Raw genomic sequence first — 12,412 nt, 5'->3', positions numbered from 1 at the left:
GCAGATTTCAACCCCCCCCCCCCCCCAAAAAAAGAACACTTTGCATGAAGCTTCACTCTCAGTACATAATGCAAAACACTGAATAATCATTTACCTGTTCATACTTGCTTGGCCACAAGTGAAATCTGAAGTAGCCTGCCACAATGTATGCTTTCTTGGTTGAGGATCCGTCTCTTTGAAAAAGAGAGGTGGTCGAGCCAGCTGTATAAGCATAAAAAAATGGGAACTCCTCAGAAAACGAGGTAGTAAAATAATAAGAGAACAATTAAAAAAATAAGACTAATAAGCATATGCATCTTCTGGATAAACTTACCATCACATCCAAGGATCCATCTCCAATTTCAGGCAAAGTTACCTTCAAAGCAGTTATATCTGACCACTGAATTTCAATTTTACTCTTGAGACCACCTTCCAGAACTTCCCATACAAGTTTATGCTTCGCGAAGTAACATTTTGCTACCAAATCACCTTCATATTTGGATGTGTACTGCTCAGAGATAAAATCAAATTAAGACAGTTAAGGCCAAAGATTGTCCAGGCAGGCTGTTATATATGCAACTGAACACTAGTTAATATGTACTCCCTCCGTCCGAAAAAGCTTGTCCCTCAAATGGATGTATCTAACACCAAGTTAGTGCTAGATACATCCATTTGAGGGACAAGCTTGGGACAAGTTTTTTCGAACGGAGGGAGTACTGCAGTAATCATTAACATACAGATACTGAATTTTGGGCAACTGACTGACTGCTCGAGCAAAAATACTAGCAAATTGGACAGGAATACATCGAAGTTCCACTAAGACTCGACACTACAAACAAGAACCAACATTTCAATTCTCTGTGTATGAGCTTAAAAGTTTTACAGATATATAGAATCGTCACAGCAACAATTTACAAGACCATAAGTGTTTCATATACCAACTGTACCTCAATAAAGCATCACCAGCATCAAACCTAAAGAAGGCCAAACAGAATACACCAAAGTACCAAAAGACAGATGCTGGCAGAATTGTCATAAATAAGTATATTTCAGCTAACATAGATTTCCTTACCTCCCATTTGCCTATTTTCAATACACTTGCAGGAAAGTTTGATGCTTTCAACCGTTCACCAGCTGATGATGTACCAGATTTAAGGTCTTTCTTCTTGGAAGGCTCAGCATTGTCCGTAGAGGACTGTCCTGCATCGGAATTTGCTTGAGAAAGCCTCATCTGAATGAGATCCAACAGAGATGGACTTTTTTTCAGCCGAAGACCCAATGGGCTAGGTTCATCAAGTACATTGTGATACATGTCCTGCAATTCATGTACGCATACAAACTATGAATCCCAAATATGTCGATCATAAAAAAAATCCTAATTAATCTACTTTATTAACAAACTTTAAACAGTAAACTACCGAGACTAGATATCACAAACACCTCAAAAGAGCTATAGTAACAACAAACAAGAATGCACCCCGGTAAATTTCGAGAGAACAAATATTGATCCATTTATTTTGGCTCATAGATATTCACATTTTTTCTTGACTTGCACACTGACGTCATCTACCTTGAACAGTAGCAACTCCTACTGTATCCCATGAAACTCTATGAAGGATTTTGCTTAGCACCTTGCATGTTAAGCAGATAATTGACCAGCAACTGCAGCATCCACTTCCAATGGGGCGACAGGTATCACCTCTTTCCCTAATTACATTTCTAATTGTCTCTGAAACATTTCCCCAATCTCCTAAGGAACCAAGCAGTTTCCAACATCCAAAAAACCAAACCAAATCGACCAACCATACAAAGTCGACTCAACCCGTCAGCCATCCACAGCAAACCTATGTAAACCTTGAGATTGCTAGGTGGCCTCCAAGTCAAACGGTAATACCAGCCTCTACATAGAATCCCATGGAGATACACGTCCAGCCATTCAATAAGCGCTGCGCCACCTAGAAGCAGACTGTGAACCTACCGAACCATAGGGACATCAACAGGATCTAACTTGCATCCATCAACCCCGATGATTCGAGAATGAATACTAACGTGAATGCCCATTGTTCTCACAAAAAGGAAATCCCTCTATAACAGCAGCTTGGCCACTGCAATCCACACCACTGAGTTAATCCACGCAGACCACTCCCCACTGCAGCCACCTCTATTGCTGAATCAACAGCGATGGTCAAAATCAAACGCGTAACGCCACGCGAAAGGGCTCGACAGCTCCCGATAGCACAGAAAACCGCCACGAGCTCGCATGAAAGCTCTCCTGCTCGACGCCCAGCAGGAGCAACCCCAGCGCGGAATCCAGCACGGCCGCGAACGGGCGCGCGAAAGGGAAGACCTGGAGCACGGCGAGCGCGGATCTACCTGGTGCGGGGGCGGGGGCGGGGGCGGCGAGGGCTGGGCCGGGCGGGCGCGCTTGCCGAGCGGGCCGTAGTCGAAGTCCCGGAGCTCGTCCGCCTCCATCTTCACAGCGGCGGCCGGCGACGCCAAGGGCGGCTCGGCCGCCTCCGGGTGCTGGCGCTTCCCCATGGCCGGGAGCTGCACCATGGGGGTCGATCGGCGGAACCCCGGCCCTGCCACGGCGGCGCGCTGGTCGAGTCGAATCGGATCGGATCGGCGGCCGGCGGGCGGCGCGGCGGGGCGAATGATTCGAGAGAGGGGCGGCGCGAATGAGGAAGACGGAGAGGGGGGAGCTCTGGGTGGCCTTTGGGGGGAGAGAAGGGTCCTTCCAGAAATAGTCGCCGGGCTCGCGAGCGGGAGCGTGACGATGACGGGTGGGGGCCGGGGACGGGGCCCGCGCGTCGGCGGGGGCGGTGGGGGCCGCCCGGGTGTGGATAAAGTGGCGGGGCCGCGGGAGCACGGCTGTCAGCCGCGTCGGGTCGCGTGACAGGTGGAGCCTGGCCGCATTCGGGCGCACGGTTACGGCGTGGCCGATGGATGGCGTGTGTGTGGTCGCGTTTGCCGTTTGCCGTTTGCCGTTTGCTCGCTGCCTTCACGTGGAAAACGTTTTCCTTCGCCGGCGGTGCTACTGCAAACGCGCACGCGCCGTAAGAGCAACTCCGACGGGCCGATCGGACGGCGTTTTTGTCCGCTTTTTGTCTGTTTGGATCAGCCGCCCGGTCGGCAGTGTGCCCAACGGGCCGACCCATTTTCATGACCGTGCGCGTTTAATATCGTGTCGTCGCCCTGATTTTGACGCTCCAGCACGCGGGAAAGGTTCGCGCGCGCTAGTTTTGGCGCTTCAGCGCGCGGGAAAGGTTCGCGCGCGCGCTGCGGCAGGCGCTCCCTCCACACTCTGTCGGCCGTCCACTCTCGCCGCCTCTGCGTCACCATGTCGATCCGCCGCCTACGCGCTTCGGATTTTCGCGGAGTCCGCGAGCGCCGCTCCAGCGCCTTCTCCGCCGAGATCTGGTTTCGCGAGAAAGTCTCGTCCTCGGCACCTTCGACACCGCAGAGGAGGCGGCCCGCGCGCACGACGCGGCGGCGTGGCGCCTCCTGAGGCCTCGTCGGGATATGAATTTTCCCAACGTGTCGAGTCAGCGGGCGCAGGATTTGACGTCTCTCCCACGGCTCTTCACCGACGAGGATCGTCGTGTCCATCGGAGGCGGCAGCGTCGCTTCGCCATCACAGAGAAGGACGTGGAAGCATTGGTGCTGCGGCGAGGAGGCTACCCGCAGGACATCGTCGACGAGCGCCAGTTCTATAAGCAATTGAGATCGGAGAGGGACGCGAGGAGGAGGGAGCGAGCCGCCTATCGGGAGGACAAGCGTTCGCGGAAGCAGACAGCTCAATTGAAACTGAAGCTACAAGAAACGTCGGGTTGGGACTTTGAAGACGAGCAGCTTGCTGACGCCTACCTTCAAACGTCGGAGGAAGACATTACCGAGTCGGGGTCAGAAAGCGACGAAAAGTGGTCTTTTTCTTTTATCTGTTTACACTAGAATTATCTATGTATCCATTTTAATCTGAAAAAATGGCCGGCGGCATCGGCGACATAGCAGGCGGGCGAGTGTGTGAATCCAATGTGCCACCGACCAGCGGGCCCGATGAGGAAAGAGGGCGAGCGCACGCGCGTCCGTCTTGTGTCCGCGCCGATGCAAATCAGCCTCAAAAATGGGTCAGGAATGGGTCGGCAAGCGGACAAAAGCGGACGCACGTCCGTTTGGGTCGGCGCGTTGGGCCGGCTTTTTTGTCCGCGCCGACCCAAACGGACGGCCGCGGACGAAATGGGTCGCCCCATTGGAGTTGCTCTAAGAGCGGCGGGATCTACCCAATGCTTGGCCCTACAAGCATCCACGGACGCATCCATCTATAAGACTGCTCACAGTGGGAAGTAACATAGAGTAGTAATTTGCCGATATTAGGTAGTAACATATGAGTGGTATCATGAAAGAATTCATTTATTAGCATATAGACTCATTATGCCTTGAAATATGTGATGTTACAGTAACTATCTAAGTTACCAGAAACCTCTCTTTCCTCATTAATTAGCTGCCACATAAGCAATCTTGTATTGAAATGTGTGATGTTACTAGTTAAGTTACTCCCATTATGACTAGTCTAATCAGCGACCGGTGACTTCTCAAATACCCGCGTCCACAACCATGTACTTCACTCCCTCAAATCCAGCATAAGAGAAACTACATAGATGATCATTATCAAACAAAGCAACAAACGGACATAGATCAACATGATAATTTTGTTGGGGAACGTTGCAGAAAACAAAAAAAAATTCTACGGTTTCACCAAGATCCATCTAGGAGTTCATCTAGCAACGAGTGATCGGATTGCATCTACATACCTTTGTAGATCACGTGCGGAAGCGTTCAAAGAACGGGGATAAGGAAGTCGTACTCGACGTGATCCAAATCACCGGAGATCCTAGCGCCGAACGGACGGCACCTCCGCGTTCAACACACGTACGGTCAGCGTGACGTCTCCTCCTTCTTGATCCAGTAAGGGGAAAGGAGAGGTTGAGGAAGATGGCTCCAGCAGCAGCACGACGGCGTGGTGATGGTGGAGCTGCAGTACTCCGGCAGGGCTTCGCCAAGCTCTATGGAGGAGGAGGAGGTGTTGGAGAGGGACAGGGAGGCACCAAAGGCGTAGGTGAGAGGTCCTCCATCCTCCCACTATATATAGGGGGGCCTAGGGGGGGCGCTGGCCCTAGGAGATGCAATCTCCTAGGGGAGCGGCGGCCAAGGGGTGGGGGACTTGCCCCCCAAGCAAGGGGGCGCCCCCCTTTAGGGTTTCCTCACCCTAGGTGCATGGGCCCTAGGGGGAAGTGGCGCCCCAGCCCACTTTGGGCTGGATCCCTTCCCACTTCGGCCCATGGGGCCCTCCGGGATAGGTGGCCCCACCCGGTGGACCCCCGGGACCCTTCCGGTGGTCCCGGTATAATACCGGTGACCCCGAAACTTGTCCCGATGGCCGAAATAGCACTTTCTATATATAATTCTTTATCTCCAGACCATTCCGGAACTCCTCGTGACGTCCGGGATCTCATCCGGGACTCCGAACAACTTTCGGGTTACTGCATATACATATCCCTACAACCCTAGCGTCACCGAACCTTAAGTGTGTAGACCCTACGGGTTCGGGAGACATGTAGACATGACCGAGATGGCTCTCCGGTCAATAACCAACAGCGGGGTCTGGATACCCATGTTGGCTCCCACATGCTCCTCGATGATCTCATCGGATGAACCACGATGTCGAGGATTCAAGCAACCCCGTATACAATTCCCTTTGTCAATCGGTACGTTACTTGCCCGAGATTCGATCGTCTGTATCCCAATACCTCGTTCAATCTCGTTACCGGCAAGTCACTTTACTCGTACCGTAATGCATGATCCCGTGACCAGACACTTGGTCACTTTGAGCTCATTGTGATGATGCATTACCGAGTGGGCCCAAGAGATACCTCTCCATCATACGGAGTGACAAATCCCAGTCTTGATCCGTGTCAACCCAACAGACACTTTCGGAGATACCCGTAGTATACCTTTATAGTCACCCAGTTACGTTGTGACGTTTGGTACACCCAAAGCACTCCTACGGTATCCGGGAGTTACACGATCTCATGGTCTAAGGAAAAGATACTTGACATTGGAAAACTCTAGCAAACGAACTATACAATCTTGTGCTATGTTTAGGATTGGGTCTTGTCCATCACATCATTCTCCTAATGATGTGATCTCGTTATCAATGACATCCAATGTCCATAGTCAGGAAACCATGACTATCTGTTGATCAACGAGCTAGTCAACTAGAGGCTTACTAGGGACATGTTGGTGTCTAAGTATTCACACATGTATTACGATTTCCGGATAACACAATTATAGCATGAATAAAAGACAATTATCATGAACAAGGAAATATAATAATAATCCTTTTATTATTGCCTCTAGGGCATATTTCCAACAAATTTCATACGGCATAGCATCATACTCCGTCCGTTGGATCAAAATAGGCAGTTCATCGCCGGTAAACGGTCATAGGTTAAAACTAAGAATGACTAAAAACTAAAATGAGACGGATAGGGGTGTCGGAAATCACCATTTCATCGTTGGCCCCTTGCCCCTGTGGTCGTAGCCATTCGTGTAGGCGTCGATGGCAGGAGGGGCATCGTCGGAGTCGTGGGACGAGGAAATGATGTTGGCCATCTGACGGACGGCGTGTGATGGCCTGCAAAACACACAAGGTAGTGTATCACCTTCGTGTAAGTATCCCAATAGTATCCCAACAAAGAGCGGAGTAGAGTATTTATGAGTGACGTTTCTGTCACATGCAAGTTGTCGTGGTTCTTATGTGAAGTAACTGCTTATGATTCTGCAAAAGTTGTTGGTGCTCCAGGAGTCAAATGAACTAAAATAGTGAATATGATGAGTTGGTTGCGGCGAGAATAATAATAGCTTGATGGTAAATAACATAAATAAAAATAAAAGTGTTTTTATGCAATGGAGAGGTTAGGTGCGTAGAGACTTCGGATCATGGTATACATCTAGTCACCTTGTATCATGAATTTAGTATTTGATTTGCTTATTCAGTAGGTGGATCACCATAGGGTTATGGAACGCCTCACGGGATTATATTCTACACTATGATCGTCTCCACAATTAAGGTCATTAAACTAGAATCATGCATTAATTTCAATGAATCATCGTTATCTCGTATTGTGTTCGGTCCTTATAGATGTCTCTACCTGTTGCTCCGAGGTCGCGAATTTCTTAAACAATATGTATTACCTGTGTAGGTCTTGAGATCATGTCGCCCGGGCCCTTAAATTGAACAACACGCATAGAGTTCGCCACAGAATAACAACTTACTAAACATATCATAAGACTACAAACACAACTAACGACCTATAGGATAAGCACAAATGAATCTTACCACCCTTCTACATCTTCCGCGCCTAAGGGGAATTACTCACACATTGAAAGAGAATAGACAATCATCTCGGAGAATAAATCTATGAAAATCATAACGATAATACCCTAGAGATCCATAATAAGATGAATGATTAAACAAGTCTTGATCTCCAGCTGAGTATGAATAGGGTTTACACACCCTCATCTTACATCTTGGAATTCCTCTTACAATGGTGAAGGTGAAATGAATATGAATATGGAGATGGAGGAACAAAACTACAAGGATCTCTGGTGGTTCTTCTTCTCCGGATCTCTTCTCTCTGTGTTCTAGATGGTGTGGCAGCGGTTAGATTTCTCCAATGTATGTTGTGCCTTCACGAAAGTGTTTTCTGTAGATGAGAGGGTGCCCCTGGCACTTCATGCAATCGGCCATAGGAGCGCGTGTGCTGGTATAAAGGCAGTCTTGCGCTCTGACGCGCTTGGTGAGCAAACTCACAACATGAAAGTTGCTTAATTTGGTTTGATTTGCAGTAATTCACTTTGGTTTCCTTCCATATATACTTTTTCCTGCCAACAACGGAGAACGGCTTTTCTTCTCTCTCTCAAAGGATTAGTGTTAGAAATAACCGAGAAATAACGGAAACCCTATGAAAACCAAATGAAAACTCCTTGTAAAAATTCATAAATTCTCGAGCCATCAACTCCCCCAAGCTCAAGACTTACTCATCCTCGGGCAACTAAGAAATTATGAGAATGAGAGGGAGTTTGAAAATTGAGTAGAAAGAAGTTTACCGGCTCGTGAAGGTGTAATATTTCCCTTCTCACAAATCCTACCATCTTAGTTAAGAGAATACTTGCATTTGAATGGTTGCACCTTAAGCTCGCTGCTTAGCCACGTCTAGTCTCATAGTCATATCACTAGTTAGAATTTCTCAAGTCAAATCTTCCATAGTTAACTAAGTGCTAGGTAAGTAAAAACTTTTGTTCTCTTAAGAGAATGGGTTTTTCTTTGAAGCTCTATTGAAAACAAATTTCACAAAGGAGTTTCGGAAGAGAAGAAAACATAGTGCTCAAGTATTTCATTAACACCCACTAGTACCTCCAAGTCATGACTCTCAAATACTTCCTTCAATCGTTATTCGTTGGAACTTCAATCTTTGGTGACATGGTTATGCCAACATTTGCTAGTTGCAATGGGGTTTGCACTATGGCTTAATTTTGTTCACTATGGATCATTAAGGTTGTCTCTTTCGAGCTCAATGATCAATGTTCGCATTTACCACATACACACCTCTTAGGAGAAAGCCGGTCAATTTCACCTCAAGCTCCAAATTGCTAACAAAGACGCATTTATGCGCATTATCACAACATACACCAACAATACATGAAACTAGCGAGAAGCCGAAGCTCCATGATTTTTGTATCGCAGACAAGTTTTGTCATAACCTCGATCACCTCAAATATTCATTCCTCTAAACAACTCTATCGGTAGGTATCATCGAGACAATCAAATTCAGTGCTATGGGGTTGAACTACTTAAGTGCTAGTTCTCTTCAAAAATCTGAGCCCCTAAGTTTCTTTTTGAATTTTCTTTCTTTTCTTTAGGAGCAAAACCATGATTTACATCAAAGTTTCACTAGCAGGATTCAAAGTTGAGAGTTATGACTAAATGATATTCAACTACCATGGTGAACGAAGCTTTAGTGCAACCAGCCAAATAAAGGCATTAACTTAATTAAGCTTGCAAGAAAAGTGAGCATGAATATATTTTACCTTCTCGCACTGGTTTGCTCTTTCCTCGAGTCACTTCCCCCTTCGTTATCTTCATTTCCAAGTTGCTAGTGGTGAACAAATCTATGGGCTCGAACAAAGGACATATGAAAATTCCAACAAACAAGAACAAAGTTCTCTTTGGAAATTTATTATGCAAAACTAAAAATAATCATGATGAGAAGTAAAAGAAAACAAATAGAAAGAAGAGAATGAAATATGCACGGATGCATGGATAACTAGGGGATGAGCTCCCCCAAGTTTAGACTCTTGGCCTAACTCTCTCTGGTCCATGTCTTCTCCATCGCAGTCACTAGGTGCAGTATGAGGCCACTTCATCTATGATGGACCATTGGAGGATGATGGGGCTGTGCAAGGCTGCCAGAAACCAAACATGGACAACCTGTTCCCATTGAGCAGGTGTATGTTAGCATTAGTCTCCGGAGGTCCGTGCGGATCCCTCCGAGCCGCTATTGCAGCTGCTGAAACTCTATCCTAGACACATAATCACCACCATAGCCATAGTGTTGCTGAGGTGGTGGAACATACTGGGGTGCATCTCCCTAGGCATCCCAACCGCGCTTGACACCGTAACTTGCCTACCTCGGTGCGCAAATCCTCCACCAAGCACTCGATCTCCAGTCACCACCCTTGGAGTTTGAGGACGACGGGGTGGATCTCACTTATCTTAGCTGACATGGCATTGATGGCTGTCGTCAGATCAACCATGGCTTTTTTGATTTCTTCCATGGTTGCGGCTTTGCCATGGACTATATAATGGCGGGGAATTAGCTTGCCAGCCTTTGATGGTAGGTGGAAAAGGCTACTGATACCAAATTTTACGCTGATGCAAGAATCAGTGGTGGTTCGTCGATTACAAGCCGAATTGGAGATGCAAGCTAGGGTTCTTGGAGGAAGAAAGCAGGTCGGGGATAGGAGAGCCAACCGCCGCTTTTGTCTAGTTCCAGCCTGCCCTCCCTCTCACACGCCGGCTGCTACTTAACTCTCTCTGTCAGTGTGTGATCCAGCCGTGGGCCGGGTAACACCCACTTCCCTTGTGAGCCTAAGTCGGTCTGGGATGGGCCTTGGTCGTCGGTGTAGTAGTGTCTAGTGCTGCCGACGTAGAGGAAGGGGTTGTGGCAAAGTGTAGGGCACCAAAGATGGAATGGACAAAGATCAACAAGCATGGGTTGTAGATGTGCCCAGGGGATGTTTTGTGGTGGGAGTTGTGGCCCATGATCACATGGGAAACTTCGTCGCGGCCAGGTGTTCTAAATATCCAATGATAGTCAACCCCTACACGATTGAGCTACTAGCACGTAGGGATGCAATGTTGCTTGCAATGGAGGTGGTGTGGCAAAACATCGCACCAAAAACTGCCTGTCAATCTCTTCGTGATGACTGACGGGGTGATGATTTTCGCTTAGTGGCATGTCATATACTCAGAGAGATTCACTCCTATCTCTCAAGCTTTCAGGGTTTTGAAGTTCAATTTGAATGAAGAGATGCGAATGAAGTTGCTCATCGGTGCGCTAAAAGAAGGTATTTTTGTAGTCTCTAGTGCTCTTACTCTTGATGTAGTCCTTGACTTTATGGTTTGCCTTAGTGCAATCTGATATTGTCCACCTAAAGAATGAATAAAATGCCTTTTCTCAGTAAAGAAAAAGATCATGCGCAAACTTGAACCACCTCCTAAGAGTATTGGTCATTGAAAACCCACCTATTATGGTGGGACATAGATTTAGTTGTTCTTGTATCGGTGAGGGAACCCCTATTATCGTTCCTGAAACGCCTTTTTCTTGGGAAAAAAACATTGCGAACTCATGAAATATGGTCACCCAAATTTCGTGAAAAACGGTCACCCAAATCCATAAGAGCACACCCCTCACAAGCTCCCTTTGAGAATTTTTCGAGAAGGGTAGACGGTCTCTCTATGTCCACCTCCACGATCTCCCTTCGAGCAACATTTCCCCCCAGAAAAATATCATATTTATTTTCAATGGGATTTTCATGCTAATTTTTCCACCTCCTGTGATTTCTGAGGCATGACACCCTAATTCGCCTTGTGTCTCGCCAAAGGGATCACTCTAATAATTGGGAATCAATCATTTAAATTTGTTGCTGTCAAGAATGAAATCATCACTGCTAGCGTGCACCTAACAGCAACATCGCTATTACCATATCGTTCTCCTCCATCTGCTGATGAAAATGAGTTGCAGAGAATCTGGTCCACTGCACATGGCCCTTCGTGGCATCAATTCAGGCTTTGAAAGGTCAAATCATGTAGATTGTGAAGTGTGAACTGGCCAGGTTAAGCCAGGGCAGAAGGAAAATAGACACGTCGCATACAAGACTTGCAAGGAAGGTAAATAATACAACTTTGAGTCAAGATCAGACAACACAGTGAGAGTTAAAAAGAAGAAACTGATGTTTTACTAAAGCGGCGACAAGTAATATGGATAGGAGGGAGCATCAAATTTCAAAGTACTATCTGGCATTTGATGATTTGCTAACCTAATGTAAAATGAATGAATACAACAGCATGTGAACAACTAAAAACAACACAATGTGATTTTTATGATCCTTTTCAACTATATGTCTGTGTAATGAGGGAAAAAAAACATGTGTATGGTCCATCAGCTCCTGTTGGCGAGTAACGAAGCCTCGTCGTCATCTTGCCCTATATCAAGATGCTCCTGGGTTTTGCATTCCTGGAGCGAGGCATCGGCGCTCGGATTCTTGTCAACGGTAAGAGAGGTTAGCTCGACGTTCTCTATTCGTCGAGCCTCAGCACAGTCATACTCAGCCAGCAGATCAGCAGGAAGGATGTTAGAATTCGGGTCACTTCTTGGCACCAAGAATAGCAGTGCCAACGGTAGTAGCCTCATCACATTTCGGATCAAGATCGCGGCCCAGAGGTTTTTGAACTCTGTCCTTGTGATCCTTAACAAATGAAGGAGTAGCCCACCGATCCAAGATGCTGTCAGCACGCCAATATTGTCAATGGACATGAGCAGCGCGAAGAATGTGCCCTCGATGCCAGGTGGGCAAAGCTTTGAGCTGAGCACCAAAAGAGGCATCCACTTGATGCGGTTGATCATTTTGGCGACCCCCTCGTCGATCACAGCGAAGTAGTAATCAGGTATCCCAAGTTTTAGATTTAGACGAAGTACCAAAATCAGATCAAGCATTCCTGACAGGCTTAGTAGCAACTGACTTGAACAAAGAACACTGCGAAAAGAGTGATCCCTAAGAATATTTTGATAAAGTATAACTCCAACAAGAG

General features: G+C 47.1%; 2 protein-coding genes across 2 annotated transcripts; both read right to left on the bottom strand.

Annotated features, from left to right (window-relative positions):
• Positions 1-40: 40 nt before the first annotated feature.
• On the bottom strand, positions 41-2,851 carry LOC125524162. Its single transcript, XM_048689231.1, has 4 exons — positions 2,353-2,851; positions 1,052-1,294; positions 314-487; positions 41-201 (listed from the first exon to the last, which is right to left on the bottom strand). The coding sequence occupies exons 1-4, from the start codon at positions 2,533-2,535 to the stop codon at positions 91-93; spliced, it is 711 nt and encodes a 236-aa protein (XP_048545188.1). The 5' UTR covers positions 2,536-2,851; the 3' UTR covers positions 41-90.
• An 8,679-nt stretch (positions 2,852-11,530) lies between these two features.
• Positions 11,531-12,410, bottom strand: LOC125518509 (probable folate-biopterin transporter 2; the record flags this gene model as incomplete). The annotated part of the gene is made up of 1 exon (XM_048683332.1): positions 11,531-12,410. A coding segment is annotated over one exon (648 nt), but the record flags the coding sequence as incomplete, so codon positions are not given.
• Between the last annotated feature and the right edge of the window lie 2 nt (positions 12,411-12,412).

The sequence above is a fragment of the Triticum urartu genome, chromosome 7, assembly GCF_003073215.2.
Source record: "Triticum urartu cultivar G1812 chromosome 7, Tu2.1, whole genome shotgun sequence".
In the NCBI taxonomy this organism is placed as follows: Eukaryota; Viridiplantae; Streptophyta; class Magnoliopsida; order Poales; family Poaceae; genus Triticum; species Triticum urartu.
This window is presented reverse-complemented; position numbering and strand designations above follow the sequence as displayed.

Bases quoted from the DNA above. Each gene is read 5' to 3' on its own strand.
- LOC125524162 (XM_048689231.1), bottom strand. From the start codon at position 2,535: ATGGTGCAGCTCCCGGCCATGGGGAAGCGCCAGCACCCGGAGGCGGCC. The intron at 1,295-2,352 runs GTAGATCCGCGC...CATGAATTGCAG, and splicing joins CGCCCCCGCCCCCGCACCAG to GACATGTATCACAATGTACT. The intron at 202-313 runs GTAAGTTTATCC...ATGCTTATACAG, and splicing joins ATGGATCCTTGGATGTGATG to CTGGCTCGACCACCTCTCTT.